At 45.2% G+C, this 18,593-nt stretch overlaps 1 protein-coding gene across 1 annotated transcript; it reads left to right on the top strand.

Annotated features, from left to right (window-relative positions):
- Window positions 1-26: 26 nt before the first annotated feature.
- Window positions 27-9,547, top strand: RPUSD4 (RNA pseudouridine synthase D4). Its single transcript, XM_002822679.5, has 7 exons — window positions 27-263; window positions 655-820; window positions 1,972-2,173; window positions 5,868-5,961; window positions 6,037-6,181; window positions 7,313-7,410; window positions 7,986-9,547. Exons 1-7 carry the CDS (start codon window positions 75-77, stop codon window positions 8,223-8,225), a joined length of 1,134 nt encoding a protein of 377 aa, XP_002822725.1. The 5' UTR covers window positions 27-74; the 3' UTR covers window positions 8,226-9,547.
- The last annotated feature ends 9,046 nt before the right edge of the window (window positions 9,548-18,593 follow it).

The following is an 18,593-nucleotide window of genomic DNA, read 5'->3' as shown; positions in this document are numbered from 1 at the left end:
GGCCCACCCACTCCCGCCTCACTCTAGTCGCCCTTCTCCACGTGGTCTTGGCTCGCCCTGCCCTTCCTGGTAAGATGGCGGCGCCCAGGTGGAGCGCGTCGGGCCCCTGGATCCGGGGAAACGGCCAGGGTTTCGGGAGTCTCTTCACTCTCGTCTCAAAGCCATTTTGTTCTGCTGCCGCTGCCTCTACGGGCATAAATGCCCAGAGATTAGCGGAGAGGCTCCGAGCCCAGAAACGGGAACAAGACACAAAGAAGGAGCCGGTGAGTCCGAAGGGACCAGAACTCCCAAGAGGCAGTGCGCTCATTGGTTTCCCAGACTGGGAGTAGGTAGGAGGGTCCTCTGAGTGAAAGCATGTGAGTCAATAGCGCGGACGCAAGGTGGGAGAATGGGGAGAAGGCGGAGGGGAGGGGTCAGTAAGGGTACGGTGTTTTCCCGTGAGTTGGATCTTTGGCTACTGTCAGGCTCAGTCCTAACCACGGCGTCGGTACGCAGGTTAGACAGACGGGTATCTCTGCTTTTAAATTACTCGAAGAAGGCGCGGGTCTGATGCAAAGATAGTCATTCCCTACTCAGATTCTCACCCAGACCTTTATGGAAGGTCTTCACCGCTTCCGCACCAGGCATTCTCCACGGCTGCTTCTTTCTCCCTAGGTGTCCACAAACGCTGTTCAGCGGAGAGTGCAAGAAATAGTGCGGTTCACACGGCAGCTGCAGCGAGTCCACCCCAACGTGCTTGCTAAGGCACTGACCCGAGGAATTCTCCACCAGGACAAGAACCTTGTGGTCATCAATAAGCCCTACGGTCTCCCTGTGCATGGTGAGGACCACGCGGGAAAGGTGGAGGGACCTGCAGCTCCTTTCTGCTACAACCGAGGAAAACTGAGACGTTAATTGTGGTGCACTCTAAAGCCTTGCATTCAAATTAATTAAACTTTTGTAAACTACCGTCCAATATAAGGAACCACCGAGAACACAGAAATAAATAAATAAGACAGTCCTCCCCTTCTAAACATCGGACAGTAAGCAATTCGTAGAATATGCTGCGTGCAGACTACAGGGATCGCTGTAGAGATATACAAAGGCTGTGTGATTCTAGACTAAAGGTTATCTTCCATCAAAACTGGGAATGAGAAAATGATACATAAGAAAAAAGGGTGTGTGCGTCTGTGTGTGTGTGTGTTGGAGTATATGTAACATACAACCCCAGAGTGACTGGAATTTAGTGGACCTTCAAATGTCTTTCAACAAATGTTGCATGTAGTTGTCAGGGACAGCTGAAGTGAATCAGGAAAGATTGATTTAAAAAATACATTTGTGAAAGAGGGAAAAGGCCCATTTTAGCCAGAAGAAGGTAATGCTTTTTGGAGAGATACAAAGATAGTTCATAAAGACAAGGAATTAAATCACATCGCCAAGTGTTTGTATAATTTTTTTCTCTCTTTATTTTCACAACAGTTTTTTGCGTCCCCATTCCCCAATGAAGTTGTTTTCCAGATATTTACATTTTATAAGGAGAAAGCAAAGTTGGAAAGAGAAGTAATGTGTCCAAGGTCAAAAAAATGGCTAGTAAGAAGAGTAGAGTAGAACCCCAGGAATGTCTAACCCCGAAGCCTATCCTCCTAATCACTCTTATTTAATGCTTCTCGAAGGCCTCATGGTTTTGCAAAGTATGTCTAAGAGGAAAGCCACATGCTCTAGAATGGTGCTTCTCAAACTTTAATATGCTTCTGAATCACTTGGGCAGCTTGTAAAATGCAGATTCTGACTGAATAGTCTAGGTTGGGAGCCTGAGATTCATTTCTAATAAGCTCCCTAGACATGCCATTGTTGCTAGTCTCTGGACCACACTTCAGTAGTAAGGCTCTAGAAAATATTGACAGTTTATCCATTAAGGGCTTTTCTCCCAAGAAGAGTTCTTTGGCGAGATCTTTTCCTGGCCACTCAAACCTTTGGCTTTTTCCTTCTTAGGTGGTCCTGGGGTCCAGCTCTGCATCACTGATGTACTACCTATCCTGGCAAAGATGCTTCATGGCCACAAGGCAGAGCCCTTGCATCTGTGCCACCGGCTGGACAAGGAAACCACAGGCGTAATGGTGTTGGCTTGGGACAAGGACATGGCACATCAAGTCCAAGAGTTGTTTAGAACCCGTCAGGTGGTAAAGAAGTACTGGTATGAGGCCTGCTGATGGCAGTAGAGGTGGTATAAGTGGAGGCATTTCTTTCATCTATTTATCCATTAAAAGCAGAAACTCCCATTAATAGAAGGCACTGCACTAGGACCTGCGAGATTATAAAAAGTATGTGAAACAGCTTTGGTGCTTAGAATATTAAGTCTGATAGAACAGTGGTTCTTAATTCTGGTATACATCAAAATTATCAAAAATTAATTATACAAGCATGGGGTGGACATGGCGGCTCACGCCTGTAATCACAGCACTTTGAGAGGCAGAGGTGGGAGGATTGCTTTAGGCCAAGAGTTGGAGAACAGCCTGGGCAACATAGTGACACCTTTTCTCTATAAAAAGTAAAAAGTTAGTCCGGTATAGTGGCACATACCTGTAGTCCCAGCTACTTGGGAGGCCAAGGTGGGAGGATCACTTGAGCCCAGGAGTTTGAGGTTACAGTGAGCTATGATCACACCACTGCACTCCAGCCTGGATGACAGAGTGAGATCCTGTCTCTAAAGAAAAAATAATTAATTAATTATACAAGTAATGTATGATTTTATTCCTGTGCTAAAAATAGTCAAACAACAAAGATAATGTGAAAAACTCCTGGAGAATCCACCCAGTCTGCCATTGTAGTCTTTTCCCTTGAGATAACAACCCATGTAATCAGTTTGGTTTTTATTCCTCTGGTTCTTACTCAACACATTTACATATATGTCTAGTGTATACAGTATGTGTGTGTGTAGATATGTATGTACGTATATATCTATATATATCACATTGTACAATTTACGTTATACTTTCTTCCTCTGTTCAACTCTATGTCTTGGGGATCATTCTGTGTTAGCACATAGAGGTTTACCTCAATGTTTTTCATAGAAAAAAGATACATGAGCAAAAAAAAAACCCTCTATTCCCCATCTGTGCAGTACCCTTCTCCGGGGCAATCGCTGTGACTGGTGTTTTGTGTAAACTTCCAGAGTTATCAAGCATATATAAGCATATTACTGTATGGTAGTGTATTTCACACACAGTTTTGTACCCTGCAGTTTTCACTTGGATCATATATCTTAGAACATTTTGTGTTGTACGTTTAGAGCTGTCTCCTTTTTAATTGCTCTGTGAAATACCACTGTATGGATGGATATTTAGGTAATATCTCATTTTTTAGAGCATATTGCAAAGAATATGTGAATGTATTTTTAGGATAAATTTCTAAAAATTGAATCACTGGGCTGAATGGTGTGTATATTTAAATTTTAATAGTACTCACATTGCTCTCCACAAAGGTTTTTTATCAGTTTACATTCCCACCAGCAGTGGTGAGTACCCACCTCCCCTTATCAGCCAAAGCATTTTTAAAGTGTTTGCCACTGTGATAAGTTAAAAAAAAAAAAGATATTTTGTATTTCCTTGTATAACAGTGATGTTGGCTATCAGTTTACATGTTTTTTACATGTTTATTAGCTATTTGAGTTTCCCTTTTGGGAACAGACTGATTATTTCTTTTGGCTATTTTTCTATTGGGTTGTTTATTATTATTTTTTATTTATTTATTTTAAGACCGTGCCTGGCTTTTTTTTTTTTTGAGTTGGAGACTTGCTCTGTCACCCAGGCTGGAGGGCAGTGGCACAATCTTGGCTCACTGCAACCTCCTCCCTGGTTCAAGCGGTTCTCATGTTTCAGCCTCCCAGGTAGCTGGAATTACAGGCACCCTGGTTCAAGCGGTTCTCATGTTTCAGCCTCCCAGGTAGCTGGAATTACAGGCACATGCCACCATGCCCAGCTAATTTTTGTATTTTTAGTAGAGATGGGGTTTCAGCATGTTGGCCGGGCTGGTCTTGAACCGCTGACCTAAAATGATCCGTCCACCAAAGTGCTGGGATTACAGCACTTACAGCTCACAGGCGTGAGCCACTGTGTCTGGCCCAGGTTGTTTATTCTTTTCTATTTGATTTGTAAGTATTCATTTTATATTTTGAATGTTAGTCCTTTTTAGATTACAGATTTTGCAGATACTTTGTGATCTGAGGAGACCTTTAAAAATCTGTATGATTGAGACTTACCCACAGAAGTTCTCATTCGTAAGTGTGGTGGTTGTGGGGATTGGCATCTGTATTTTAAAATTTGATGTACAATCAAATTTAAGAAGAACTATAATAAGATGATGGAGAAGGGAGGAATTTAGGATAGTAGCTAAGACCTCAAAAAGGTGTGTGTTCAACTCTCAACTGTGTCATTTAACAGCTGTGGGGCCTTGGGCAAGTTATTAAACTTCCATAAGCTTTGTTTTCTTCATATGAAAAATGGAAATAATAGGGTTTATGAGATAGTTAAATAAGATTGATTCTTGTGAAATATTTAACACAGTACCTAGTTCATAGGAAAAGTTAAAAAATAAAAAATAGAGACTTATTTTTCTATTTAAGCAATCAAAATGTTAAGATTATAAAATACATGTTATGTTATTTGTGAAAAATGTCCATTAAGGTTCACAATTGGTCACCATTCCCGGTATCAGGTTCAAGGAGGAATTGAAATCAATCAATTGGGTCTTGGTGATTGAACATTCTTGAGTTGTAGTGTCATATCATTAGGATAAAATGTACCAGATAGTAGCTGAAACTGAAGTGGAGTGTCTACGTTGTGAAATAGTGTGTGTGAGTGGGATTTTGACCCCTTGGTTAGTGATTATACAAGTGACCACCAGGTACCCAGATGGACTTTTCCATCATTGACCTGAAAGAGGCATAAATTTACAGACAGATGAAACAGTCTTCTACCTGTCTGTGAGGTCGTGAGGTCATGGGAGGGAGTGCACCAACAGACGTGATTTGGAAAGAGTTATTGAGTTGTGGTTGTGGTTCCTATGACTTCTTTTCTTTTCTTTTTTTTTTTTTTTTTTTTTTGAGACAGAGTCTTGCTCTGTCGCCCAGGCTGGAGTGCAGTGGCATGATCTCGGCTCACTGCAACCTGCACCTCCTGGATTCAAGTGATTCTCGTGCCTCAGCCTCCCAAGTAGCTGGGATTACAGGCGCACGCCACCGTGCCTGGCTGATTTTTTTTTTTTTTTTTGTATTTTTAGTAGAGATGGAGTTTCACCATGTTGGCCAGGCTGGTCTCGAACTCCTGACCTCAAGTGATCCACCCGCCTCAGCCTCCCAAAGTTTCGGGATTACATGTGTGAGCCACCACACCCGGCCCCTGTGACTTCTTTGGGTACAGTTCCCTCCTGTTTTACCTATGTGGCAAATGAGCCAGGAACGGTTCTCTGAAGGTTTTATTAGGTTCATTCATCCAGTTATTCATTTGTTCATTTAGCATGCAGTCAGAATCTACGATCTTTTATTATTTGAAAAAGAAAAACAATACAAAACTATATTATCGTAATTTTATTTTAACTGTACGTATCCATTTTTAAAGACTGGAAAGACCATGTTATTAATGTAATTTTTTTTCTTTTTTTACCCCAAATATTCTACAATTAACATGTACGACTTTAGTAGTAAAAAAGATAAGCTTGTGAAATCTATCAGCTCTCAGGCTAAGCATTACACCAAGAGAATCTTGCACGATCCTTCAATCATAAGAAATCACGTTAGTGCAGAATGTCCAGCGTGAAATCCTCTAAGTGGCCAAATCTGGGAGGTCTTCTCTGGCTTGGTTGGCTAAAGCAGTGATCTGTGTCATCCCCAGGGCCATCACTGTGCGTGTCCCCATGCCCTCAGCAGGAGTCGTGGACATCCCCATTGTGGAGAAGGAGGCGCAAGGCCAGCAGCAACACCACAAGGTGGGTGAGCAGCCTCCCTGAGGCATGGGTTGCTGCTCTTCCTTGGGAATCATATCTTGATTTCTTTGGCTTCAGATGACATTGTCCCCAAGCTACCGCATGGACGATGGGAAAATGGTGAAAGTGCGGCGCAGCCGGAACGCACAAGTTGCTGTAACTCAGTACCAGGTGCTCAGCAGCACTCTCTCCTCCGCCCTCCTGGAGCTCCAGCCCATCACTGGTGAGAGTGTCACTTTTCTGCAGTGGGATCACAAAACCCTGTGCCACCAGGTTTTGTCCAGGGCCTCGTTCTGAGCAGCTAGTACTGTGGCTGACTTGTGCGAGAATGTGCTTCTGGTGCTGATCTGAGGCTGGGGACTCCCATAGAGATGGTTGTGGCTAGCAAAAGAATACAAACAGTTTGAATGCCTCTATTTAAAACTGTGCAGAGTGGTTCCTCAAAACGATTAAACAGAATCATTGTAAGATCCAGCAGTTCCACTTCTGGGTATATACCCCCAAAATCAAATATTTGCACACATATTCATAGCAGCGTTATTCACAGTTAACAAAATGTGAAGAGAATCCCAGTGACCATTGGGGGATGAATGGAGAAACAAAATGTAGCGTATACCTAAAATAGAATGTTATTTTCAGCTTTAAAAGAATTAAGGGAAATTCTGACACGTGCTATAACATGGATGCACCTTGAAAACATCAGGCTAAGTAAAATAAGCCAGGCACAAAAGGGCAAATACTATATGATTCCACTCATGTGAGGTACCTAGAAGAGTCAAATGTATAGAGGCAGAAAGTAGATGGTGGTTGCCAAAATCTTAGGGTAGGGTAAAGGAGGGGAGATAAATGGGGAATTGTTGTTTAATGGGTCCAGAGTTTCAGTTTGGGAAGATGAGAAAGTTCTAGACATGGATGGTGGTGGTGGTTGCAGAAACAGTGTGAATACACCTAATGCCACTGACTTGGCATTTAGTATAACGCCAGTGGTTAAACCAGAAAATTTTATGTATATTTTACTACAATTCAAATAATGTGCAAATCAATACTACTTATGTAGTAAAATTACTGAAAAGTTAGGGTAATGGTAGACGGCAAGTTCATGATCGTGGTTATCTATGGTGGAAAGAGGGAATTGTGGTGGGGAGGGGTACTTAGAGTATTTACAGCGTTTACTTCCTAAGCTGGCTGGTGCTACATAGCTTATAGTTTGCTATATTATTCATTATACTTTATCATAGTTGGGACTTGGCCAGTTTACTGCACTTTGATGTAATACGATTTGAAGCAGATGCCAATACTGGTATTGTTTCTGTAGCTCCTCATGAGTTTTCTCTCTTTCTCTCTCTCTTTTAAGGAATAAAACATCAGCTTCGAGTTCACTTGTCTTTTGGATTGGATTGTCCAATCCTTGGTGATCACAAGTACTCAGACTGGAATAGGTTGGCCCCCCAGGTAATACTAATTTGACCCAATGTGCAGCAGATACGGGAGAGAACTTAGGCGTTCCTTTTCTTAAAACTCTGAAATGAGTTACAACAAAGCCTACTGATTGTCTTCAGACATGATACCAAGCTCGTTATCTTGATTTTAGAGAAATTTAGAAGCAGTTGGTTACTGTCCTCGTGGAACTGCAGGATCTGTTAGTGAAAAGCTTACTGTTATATATTTGTTTAGTCAGATTTTTTGGGAGGCTGTGGACAAGGGGAGGGGTGTTTCTGAAGGCTGGGAGCAGCTTTTCATGCTGCTACTAAAGAACCGCAGGGAAAGCCTTTTCATCCTTCTACCACAGCCCATTCTCTTGTTAGGCCAAAAAACATTGGCCAAAAAGAATGTCTTTGGTGTGGTCATTTTTCCCTTACCTGAGTTCTGAGCCCTTCTTAGACGTGCCGCTGAAGCAGGCTCTCCATTACTGTGTCTTCCAGGGGGTTAGTTTTGGTTCCCTGTAAGTGGAGGTTCCCTGACCTTGCATGTTCATCAAGGGTGGACTGTTGGCCTTGCTCTCAAGGGTCTGTCCTTTCTTTGTATAGAAGCTGTCCGTGGGCACCCTGAAGAAGCTGGGGCTAGAACAGTCGAAGGCCCGCTACATCCCCCTTCACCTGCACGCCCGGCAGCTGATCCTGCCTGCCCTGGGGTCCGGGAAGGAGGAACTCAACTTGGTCTGCAAACTTCCTCGCTTCTTTGTACATTCCCTGCACCGCCTGCATTTAGAGATGCCAAATCAGGATCAAAATGAGAACAATGAAGCCAAGTGTCTGGGAGCACAGTGAAGACCCTGAGAGCACCCTGGCACCTGGGAGCACAGTGAAGACCCTGAGAGCACCCTGGCACCTGGGAGCACAGGTTGGCCCCTGAACTGTTCTTTGTTTACAGGACTCTGCTAACTTCTCACTTGGAACAGACTCCATAAGAGCCAGGTGGGATAAGGTGAAGCAACTCAGCTGCTACAGGGCTTTTAATGGAGAACAAAGTCTATTTACTGGTAATTTGGCTACACTGTGGAAAAGCCTGCTGGAAGTCTCCCTGCCGTGGGCTCTCATTGCCAATATGGAACAGAGCCCAGGGCCAGGCAGACTGGGGCAGTGACTGGAAAAGGAAAACTAAAGGACAGAATCCAGGATCAGGAACTGTTTTTATCCAGCAGTGAAGCTCTTGAGCTCTTAGGAAGGTTCCTGTGGTTGGAAAGAACATAATGGTTAACAAATATCACAGCATCCAGGGATTGCCCAGCTATAGTATGGGTGCCCTACTGCACTCTGATTATGGAACCTGTAAAAGGGTGTTGAATGTGAGGTTGAGGTGGGACATTTGCTGAGCAAGGAGAGTCGATGTGAATGGCAGGCAGATAACATGCACACATGAAGCTGGCTGGGTGTAAGGCAGTAGCGGGGAGCGGCGTGCTATCTAACAGTTGTTAGCTCCAGCTGGTTGTTGCCATGTGGGAATGGATTTTCTCATTTCTTCAGAGAAGCTGGAAACCTAGATATTTATGTGAAACCTCCTAGTGTATTGCCAACTAAATCAAATTTTTAAAGATGCTTAGGCAGCTAAGCAAATAATACTTGCAGGTTGAATTTGGTCTACAGGCTAGCAGTTTGCAGTCTATGTTTAATGAATAGTATAGAAGTTTGGGGAAAGGTGCCGTGTTGAAAATTCTGGATCGGTGGTTGGCATTTTCGCTGCGTGTAGTATGTATCCTTTCTAGACTTGGAGATGGCTTTGGTTGGTCCGTGAATGTAGTTATGAGAGTGCTGCCATTAAAAAAACAAAAATCCCTACTGTGGAAGCATATCTTCTGTTCTTAGATCTCAGGAAGGGGAGGGCCATACTGAACACCATTAGGGATAGATGGAAATGACTTTGGCCTCCCTGCTCAGCTGCTCCATCTAGTTTCCACCTTGTTTCTTGCAAACGAATACACCTCACACTATTTTTCCTTTCTGACAGAGTTGGAGTGACAGCACAGTTAGGGGGGTACACCCTGGGACAGTCTTTATATGTTCCCTCTGTATAGATGATGCCACTTTCTAGCCCTTTCCCTGTCTCCATGGTACCCATTACTGTGCATAATAAATTTAACTTTGGAAGCACAGACGAGATGAGTATATTTGTTTATATAAGACCTAAATATTTTTGCTGTTATTTCTGTTTCTAGTAAACCATGCTAGTCAAGAAAAAGGAACAAGAATGTGACACTTAGGAAATATTGATAATTGACATTAATTCAGGGAAACAGATGAACGGGAATACCCACAAGAATGGAGAACAGGCTGGGTGCGGTGGCTCATGCCTATAATCCCAGCACTCTGAGAGGCCGAAGGGGCCGAGGTGGGCGGAACACCTTAGCCCAGGAATTCGAGACCAGCCTGGGCAACGTGGTGAAACCCTGTTGCTACAAAAAATACAAAAATTAGCTGGGTGTGTTGGCACACGCACACCTGTGGTCCCAGCTACTCAGGAGGCTGAGCTAGGAGGATCACCTGAGCCCAGGAGGTTGAGACTGTAGTGAGCCATGATTGTGCCACTGCACTCCAGCCTCGTGACAGAGTGAGACCCTGTCTCAAAAAAAGGAGAATAATCTTAGAGGAACAGATGATGGAAATAAAAGAATTGGAAAATGTAGAAAAGTAGGAGCTAGTCAGGATACATTTTGGAGAAGTAACAGATGATTTATATTCTCATATTCTCATATATAAATATGATCTCCTCCAAGATGTAAATCTAGTCTTTAATTTGGCAAACTGAATATTTACTAGGCTGAAGGTATCTGGGGATATTCACTCATCTTAGGGAGCTCTCTTTAGCTGGGAAAATTCAGTTAGCTGTGTGGTTTACTGACAAGTAAGTGTGAGGTGGGACTGTTGTTCCCCAGGCGGGCACGTTGGAGCTGGACTGAGAACCAGCTGTGACGTTCTGTCTGCCCGGCTTTGTCACAAATGCTGCCCTACTGTTCTTCGTGACTCTTTAGCGCTTCAGTGCTGGGTTTTGTGTTGGTTGCTGAACTGGGAGCTACCAAGCTAGTGACAGTTGACTTTTTGAGAATTCCTAAGCTTCCCTGGGATACGGGATCACCACATTGGAGACTGGGGCAGATGTCTGCCCTGCTGCACCTTCCCAGACCTCTCTGAAGCCTAGGTCAGCGGCTCTGTGCCCCACAAAAGGACTGTCTTCTTTAGTGTCGACTGACTCATGGGGGTGCTTAAGGACCAGGACAACAACCTCATATAACCTAGTTGATCTGCAGCTTTTAAGGGTGCAGGGAATGTGATTATAGCTAGGCAGAGTAAGCTGAAATGCTCTTGTATGTTGATTCGTTAGCCATAAAAGTATGATTTTTTTAAAATGTGTTTGCATTTTAAATAACTTTTATTTGTAAATATGGAATGGCCTTTTAAAAATTAATAGAACATTTAAGCACACCATAAGAAACATCAAATATTAGGTCATGTCATCTGCTTACTAGTTACCATCTGAGCTTGAGAGGGACCTGTGTTAAGAAGCGTGGTAGGCTGGACATGGTGGCTCATGCCTGTAATCCCAGCACTTTGGGAGGCCAAGGCGGGAGGATCTCTTGAGCCCAGGAGTTCTGAGATCAGCCTAGGCAACTTGGCAAAACTCTGTCTCTACAAAAAAGTACAAAAATTAGCCAGGCATGATGGCACCCCTGTAGTCCCAGCTACTTGGGAGGCTGAGGCAGGAGAATCACTTGAGCCCAGGAGGTCGAGGCTGCAGTGAGCCATGCTGGCGCCACCGCACTTCAGCCTGGGTGTCATAGAGAGACTCTGTCTCAATACAAATTAAAAAAAAAAAAAAAAACAGTGTGACAGATTTGTCTGGAGTCAGATCCAATGTTGGGGGTCCCAGGGTGCTATGGTCTGGGAACAGATGCTGCTTTGGATGTGCAGGGGGAACAAGGTGTGGGAATCTGCTCATCAGGTCGAGCCGTTTAGTGCAGGACACTGGCCACAGAGGTGGAACCCAGCCTCTCTGAAATGGGAGTCGGGCAGGGGTGGGGCACCCGCTGGTTTCTAAACCTTGTTAAATGCAGATCCATTGGGGGTTAGGGCTTCAATATATGAATTTTGAGTGGGGAAGGGAAGTGGACACAATTCAGTCCCTAACACTAATTGTTATTTTTATATTTTCCCCCAACTATTTAACAATGTAAAGCCCATTCTTAACTCACAGGTCATACAAAAACATATGGCAGGCCACATTCAGCCCACAGGCTATCATGTAGCTGCTTATATTTCTAGTAAACGATGCTTCTTGAGATAAAGGGATGGGAATGTGACACTTAGGAAATGCTGATCTTTGACTTTAATTCAGGGAGACAGATGAAGAGGACCCCTGGTCTTGTGGGTGTTTGACGAAATCCCAGGTACCCAGGAAGGCACCACAAAGGGACCAGGCACTAGCCCGCATGCCACAGTCTGGACACAGAGCAGGGCTGCAGGTGTCGGCTGGGAAGACAGGGAGCGGCTTGAAGAAACCGCATAGCATCCCACACTGCTGCCGTAGTTGGGCAGGCAAGGGTGAAGGATGATGAAGTTCTTCCTTTTCTGTGTTTTCTTAGGCCTGAAGAAAGGATTAACATTTCTCTGATTCTTAGTGAGATCTGGACTGCCTGAGCAGCGGGTCTTGCTAGGTACAGTGGCTATCTTTTTTTTTGAGACAGTTTCACTCTTGTTGCCCAGGCTGGAGTGCAATGGCGTGGTCTCCACTCCCCGCAACCTCCGCCTCCTGAGTTCAAGCGATTCTCCTGCCTCAGCCTCCCGAGTAGCTGGGATTACGGGCGCGTGCCACCATGCCCAGCTAATTTTGTATTTTTAATAGAGACAGGGTTTCTCCATGTTGGTAAGGCTGGTCTCAAACTCCCAACCTCAGGTCATCCACCTGCCTCGGCCTCCTAAAGTGCTGGGATTACAGGCATGAGCCACCATGCCTGGCCCAGTGGCTATCTTTAATCACTGACAATAATATAAGAGGAATTTTACCCCGGGTTAGTGTGGCCTGAGAAATGGGTTACACAGCAAAGGAGGTTGGAATGTGCCTAAAATGAACTTCATCTATTATGAAATACTGATTAGAGCCAGCTAAAAGATATGATTTAGCATTAAGTCATATACAGTAATTAGTATAAGAAAATGGGCTTTTTAAATTTCTATTTTTATCAAAGTTCTATATGCACGTGATTTAAAAAATCAAGAACTATTCTGCTCAAATGATTCTGGTTAAAAAAAGAATAAGAAAAAATCAAAATGAAAAATCAAGAACTAAAGGCTTGCCATGAAAAGTAGCAGCTCCTTGCCCACGTGGGGATTTTGTTTGCTGTGAGCTCTGGGAGGTGCTTGTGCTCAGCAGAGGGGGGAGGCCGGCTCTCCCAGTGCCCCTTCTGGTGGCAGCACTGGCTCTTCTGCTCCAGGAGGCAGCTCTTGGGTAGTTGGTTTTTTTCCGTGCTAGGCACGCCCAACCTAAGCCCACAGAGCACTTTCTCCTCATGTCACACGTCTTTGCATTTGATAACCGAATTGCCCACTCTGAGCTCCTCACTCGCTTTGATTCCATGAACTCCTCCTGCATCTCCTTGTCTGACCTCCTTCCAGGCTCCTTGAAGGGCCCCAGCATGGTGCCCCCGAGAGCTCCATCTTGGCATCCTGCCCCTCTCCCAGAGGGAGAGCTGGGCCAACTTGGGAAGCCTCTACCTGTGTGCTGATGACTCGCAAGTCTGTCTCTGACCTTGATCTCCCCCTTGAGCTCCTTATCTTCACATCCATCTGCCTGTGGTCGTCTCCCCTTGGGAGCTCCCTCTCCGGGCCTGTTGCGCCTGTCCTCTTACCTGCCTTAGTTTAGATGGCATCACCAGAGACCTGGGAATCACCCTTAACTCCTCCCTCGCACCAGTCCCCAAATCCAATTAGCCACTAATTCTTTGCCAGTTCCATCTAAAACCCTTCTCTTAAAATGCACTTCCCTCTTTAATTCTAATGTCTCCTGAGCACCAATTTCACCGTCCCCACCCTTCAGCTGTGATGCGATAGGTCTGGAAGGTGGAGGGCATAGTGGGTTAGAAATAGGATCATAGGCAACCTGCTTGTTCCCACCAGAAACCAAACTCACAACGGGGTGTTGAGACCGTCCCCAGGTTCCTGGGGATAGAGCAGTGTGGGAGGGGGTACCTATTTTAAACAGGACAGGCAAATAGAGCAGCCTCCCACCATGTTTTCTAAGTCTGCTGTCCTTGGCTCTCTGGACTGCTTTTAGCCAGAGTGCCTGGTAGGATATACAAAAACATGGCCTCCTGCTTGTGCTTGTGCAAAGCATGCCATGTGGATGCAGACAGCTTTCTCCCAGTGGGGTGCAAAATCTGCTGGCTCAGGGCAATGTAATTCGAACACCAGCTACCCAGTGTTAGGCCAGATGTCACAAGTTAATGGCACATTCCGCAGGACCTGCCTCACTTCAGACACCAGCTGCAAGCTCTGGGGTTTCCCAGCCACCTGTACTTCTGACCAACTAGCTACGAATTCAAGAGTGTTCATAAACCCCTCAGGTTTGATCATGCACTAGAATGACTCCCAGAACTCAGCAAAGCGCTGGCTATGCTTACTATTATGGTTTTGCTGTAGCAATAAAATGATACAAATCAGGACCAACTAAAAGAAGAGATGCACGGGCAAGGTCTGGGAGAGTCTTCAACGTGAAGCTACCATGTCCTCTTCCCACCACGTCACCCTCCCAACACATGGATGTGCATCACCAACCAGGAATGTCACCCAAGCCCTGGTGTCCAGAGTTTTTGTTGGAGTTTCATTATGTTGCCATAGTTGAACTATTGGCTACATTGTTGAACTCAGTTCTGCTGGGTTCAAAGTGCCAACCCTCTAATCACATGGTCAGTCTTTTTGCATGGCCAGCCCCCGTCCTGAATCTAAGGCCCCACCATGAGTCCTCACATTATCATAAACTATTAGGGCCCATCATGAATAGCAAAGATGTTACCATCACTTGGGAAATTCCAAGGATTTGGGTTCTCTCTCCCAGGAACCAAGGACAAAAGCAAGGCAAATTATTATAGAACTCTGAGTTTTCCTCTCCATCCCCCGCTTCCTTAGTCATCTCTTGATGTCCTCTCTTAGGGATCCCTTCACCTTGCTGTCCCCCAGCGAGTGACCAGCCTTGGTGGCTGTCTGCATAGATGCCCCTGTTGGTTGTGGCCTTAGGGTCCTTTCAGGCAAGAAGCCTTGAGATACTTCTGTTCACTTCCCTCCTGGTGCCTGCTGTGCCACACTGTCATCTGCTGCCATCCTTGCAGTGGGAAAGGGATTTTAATCAGGGGTGATTATACAGATGGGTGAAGTTCTTCTTTCCCAGGTATGTTCTTTTTTTTTGTTTGTTTTTGAGACGAAGTTTTGCTGTTGTCCCCAGGCTGGAGTGTGATGGTGTGATCTCGGCTCACTGCAACCTGCGCTCCCCGGGTTCAAGTGATTCTCCTGCTTCAGCCTCCCGAGTAGCTGGGATTACACGTGCCTGCCACCACACCTGGCTAATTTTTTGTATTTTTAGTAGAGACGAGGTTTCACCATGTTGGCCAGGCTGGTCTCAAACTCCTGACCTCAGGTGATCCGCCCACCCCGGCCTTCCAAAGTGCTGGGATTACAGACGTGAGCCACTGCGCCCGGCCTTTCCCAGGTATTTTCACATGCTGTGAGGGCACGGCCATGGTGACTTGTACTCAGTCAGATACACCCTAAAGGCTCAGCTGGCCCCTGCCTGCTCACCACCGTCAGTCTGTCCACACACATGCCCCTACCTCCTAGATGTATCTGTGCATCCCGAACCCCTGCACTGTTCATATGATTTCTCGAGGACTAGCCACCCTCCACACCTATTGGGCTGTTTGCCTACTCCCAGCTCACTCCATGGGACCTTTGGCAGAGGACTGCAGAATGCTTTGTCAGGAAACATAGGAGTGTGGAGACCAGTGAGGAGGCCGACATGGTCCTCTATGCAACACGTGACAGTGGCTTGCACTAAGCTGTCACTCCCCATTCCCACTCCCAGCCGTAGACAACTGCTAATCTATTTTCTGGAAATAGATTCTTATTTCCCTATAGATTTGCCTATTTTAGATGTTTCATATAAACAGAATGGTAGAGTATGTGCTCCTTTGCCACTGGCTTCGAGTTAGTGTCATGTGTCCAAGGTTCCTTCACGATGTAACATATGTCACTCTTTCACTTCTTTTTTTGTTGTTTTTGTTTTGAGACAGAGTCTCACTCTGTGGCCCAGGCTGGATGGAGTGCGGTGGCGTAATCTTGGCTCATTGCAACCTCCGCCTCCCGGGTTCAAGCGATTCTCGTGTCTCAGCTTCAAAAGTAGCTTCGATTACAGGCATGTGCCACTATGCCCAGGTAATTTTTGTATTTTTAGTATAGACAGGGTTTTGCCATGTTGACCAGGCTGCTCTTGAATTCCTGGCCTCAAGTGATCCACCCGCCTCGGCCTCCCAAAGTGCTGGGATTATCGGTGTGAGCCACAGCACCTGGCCAATATTTTACTTCTTTATATTGCTGAATAATATTTCATTGTATTGATATACCAAATTTTGTTTAACGATTCATCAGTTGGTGGCTGTTTCCACTTTTTGACAATTGTGAATCACGCTGCTTTGAACATTCATGTATAAGCTTTTATGTGGATGTGTATTTTAACTTCTCTTGGGTACCTACCTAGGAGTGGAATTGCTGGGTGGTATGGCAACTCTGTTTCTAGAGCTAGAATGTTTACATTCCCAGCAACAATGTATGAGGGGTCCAGTTTCTCACCAGCACTTGTTATTATTATCTATCTTTCTGATTACAGCCATCCTAGTGGATGTGAAGTGGTTTCTCACTGTGGTTTTGATTTGCATTTCACTAGTGGCTAATGATACTGAGCATCTTTTCATGTGTTTATTGACTATACATCCTAAAGAAATACCTATGCAAATCTTTTGCCCATTTTTAAATTCAGTTATTTGCTTTTTATTATTAATTTGTAGGAGTTCTTTATATATCCTGGATTCCACTTTTTTTGTTGTTTGTTTGAGATGGAGTTTTGCTCTTGTTGCCTGGGCTAGAGTGCAGTGGCGTGATCTCGGCTCACTGCAACCACTGCCTCCTGGGTTCAAGTGATTCTCCTGCCTCAGCCTCCCCAGTAGCTGGGTTTACAGGCATGCACCACCATGTTCAGCCAATTTTTGTATTTTTAGTAGAGATGGGGTTTCACCATGCAGGCTGGTCTCAAACTCCTGACCTCAAGTGATCCGCCTGCTTTGGCCTCCCAAAGTGCTGAGATTACAGGCGTGAGCCACCGCGCCCGGCCTGGATACCACTGTCTTCTTAGAGGTATTGTCTGCAAATATTTTTTCCCTTTGTGTTGTCTTTTCACTTTCTTGATTATATCATTTGTAATAGGAAAGTTTTCGATTTTGATGTCGTCCAATTTTTCCTTTTGTTGCTTGTGCTTTTGGTGTCATATCTAAGAAACCATCACCTAATACAAAGTCTTGGAGATTTCCTTCTGTATTTTTGTCTAAGAGTTTTCTAGATTTAGGTCTATAATCCTAAATCATTACTGTGTGTGGTATAAGGATGGTGTCCAATTTTGACTGGGTAGCCAGCCGTCCTAGCACCATTTGTTGAAGTCTTTTCTTTCCCAAGTGGAATTTTTTTGTAAGTTGTGATTTTTAATGGTTATACTGGGTCAAATATAGACAATTTCATAGGGTAAAATGTAGTTGTTTTACTGTATTAATATGAATGAAGTAAAATGCATTTTTTGATATTGCCACCAGATGGCAGCAGTACTCCAGCTTTTATCCCTCTCCAGGCTAAGCTACTCCAAAAAAAATGGGAACATGATTTAATCAAGTATGAAGTATCCCGCACAAGAGCCTTACTGTCTTTTTCTAACCCCCGATAACCCTCACCGTGGCTACTCCAGCGTTGTAAATCTCGGCCCCCTACTTTTTTAGCTAGCCTGACGCTGGGTTTTCTGTTCTCTCGTGTAGGGTGGAGTAGTAGGAGGTCACGTTTTGGGCTCTTTGAGTGAAGTTTAAATAGAAGTTGATTCCTACACACTCAGTGAGAAGAGTGTTACATGTTCATTATAAAAATGTAGAAAATACAGTCAAGCTGTCCTCAACTACCCAAAAGCCTAATAGGAACAGGCATTTACCCACCATGTGAGTTCAGTGTAGCTAAACGTCAAGCATTCTTAGCTCTTTGCTGATTTAATTTTGGTTTAAGGTAGTAAAAAGTTGCTATCTCTGCTGATCAGATGCACTAATTAATAGTTATGTACAATTTTCACTAAGCAAAATCAGGTAAATGGATTATTTCCCTGCATTATTTACTAAATAGTGGAGAGAAATTAAGAAAGTGACAGCTTGGATGCCTCTGCTACAATGATGTGTCTTCAACACGTAAGCGTGTGAGTGCCAGCCCCGGCTGTTCCCTTCATCCTCTGCTGTTCTTGGGTGACGAACTTCCCCAGGGCAGGCCTGACTCCTGCCATTCCTGCAGGAACCTCTGCCGCTCCCACGGCCTGTCTGACGTGGACTGAGGGGTCCTCAGACCCCTTAGGTCTCTGCATATCTCACCTGCTGCGCCTGTGGGCCTCTGAACCCCAGCATCAGAGCTACCCGAGCACCCTCTTTCCCCAAGGCAAGCTAACCAGACTGTCCCAGGGAGCTGTGAGGGGGACCGAGAAGCCTCCCATGCAGGGAGCCCACCAAGGCCCAGCCCCGACCTGGAGCCGCGTCCTCTTTCAGCAGGCTGGGAGTGATTACCATCTGTCCGTCAGCAGCTTCAAGGAGCCAGTGATGACCTGGGCCATTCAGGGAGCCAGCCTGGGGGAAGGGGTTCCTGCTTTGATGTGCTCAGCGAGGTCAGGGAGCGAGCAATGGGGAGGCCCACGGGGAGAGCGGCTGGCACTGTCCCCTCTCCCATCCAGGTTTCCGGGAAGCCGCCAGCTTGTCCTCATCACCTCTTTCATCTCTGCGTTCTCTGGGGCCGGTTCTTGTCCTCTCGGGCCTCTCTGCCGCCTGGGTGGACAGCCTTGGGCCCCTCATCCCGAACCTCCAGCCTGTGTTC

The sequence above is a fragment of the Pongo abelii genome, chromosome 9 (assembly GCF_028885655.2).
Source record: "Pongo abelii isolate AG06213 chromosome 9, NHGRI_mPonAbe1-v2.0_pri, whole genome shotgun sequence".
Taxonomy (NCBI): Eukaryota; Metazoa; Chordata; class Mammalia; order Primates; family Hominidae; genus Pongo; species Pongo abelii.
The sequence above is the reverse complement of the archived record's forward strand: the minus strand, read 5'-3'. Positions and strand labels throughout refer to the sequence as shown.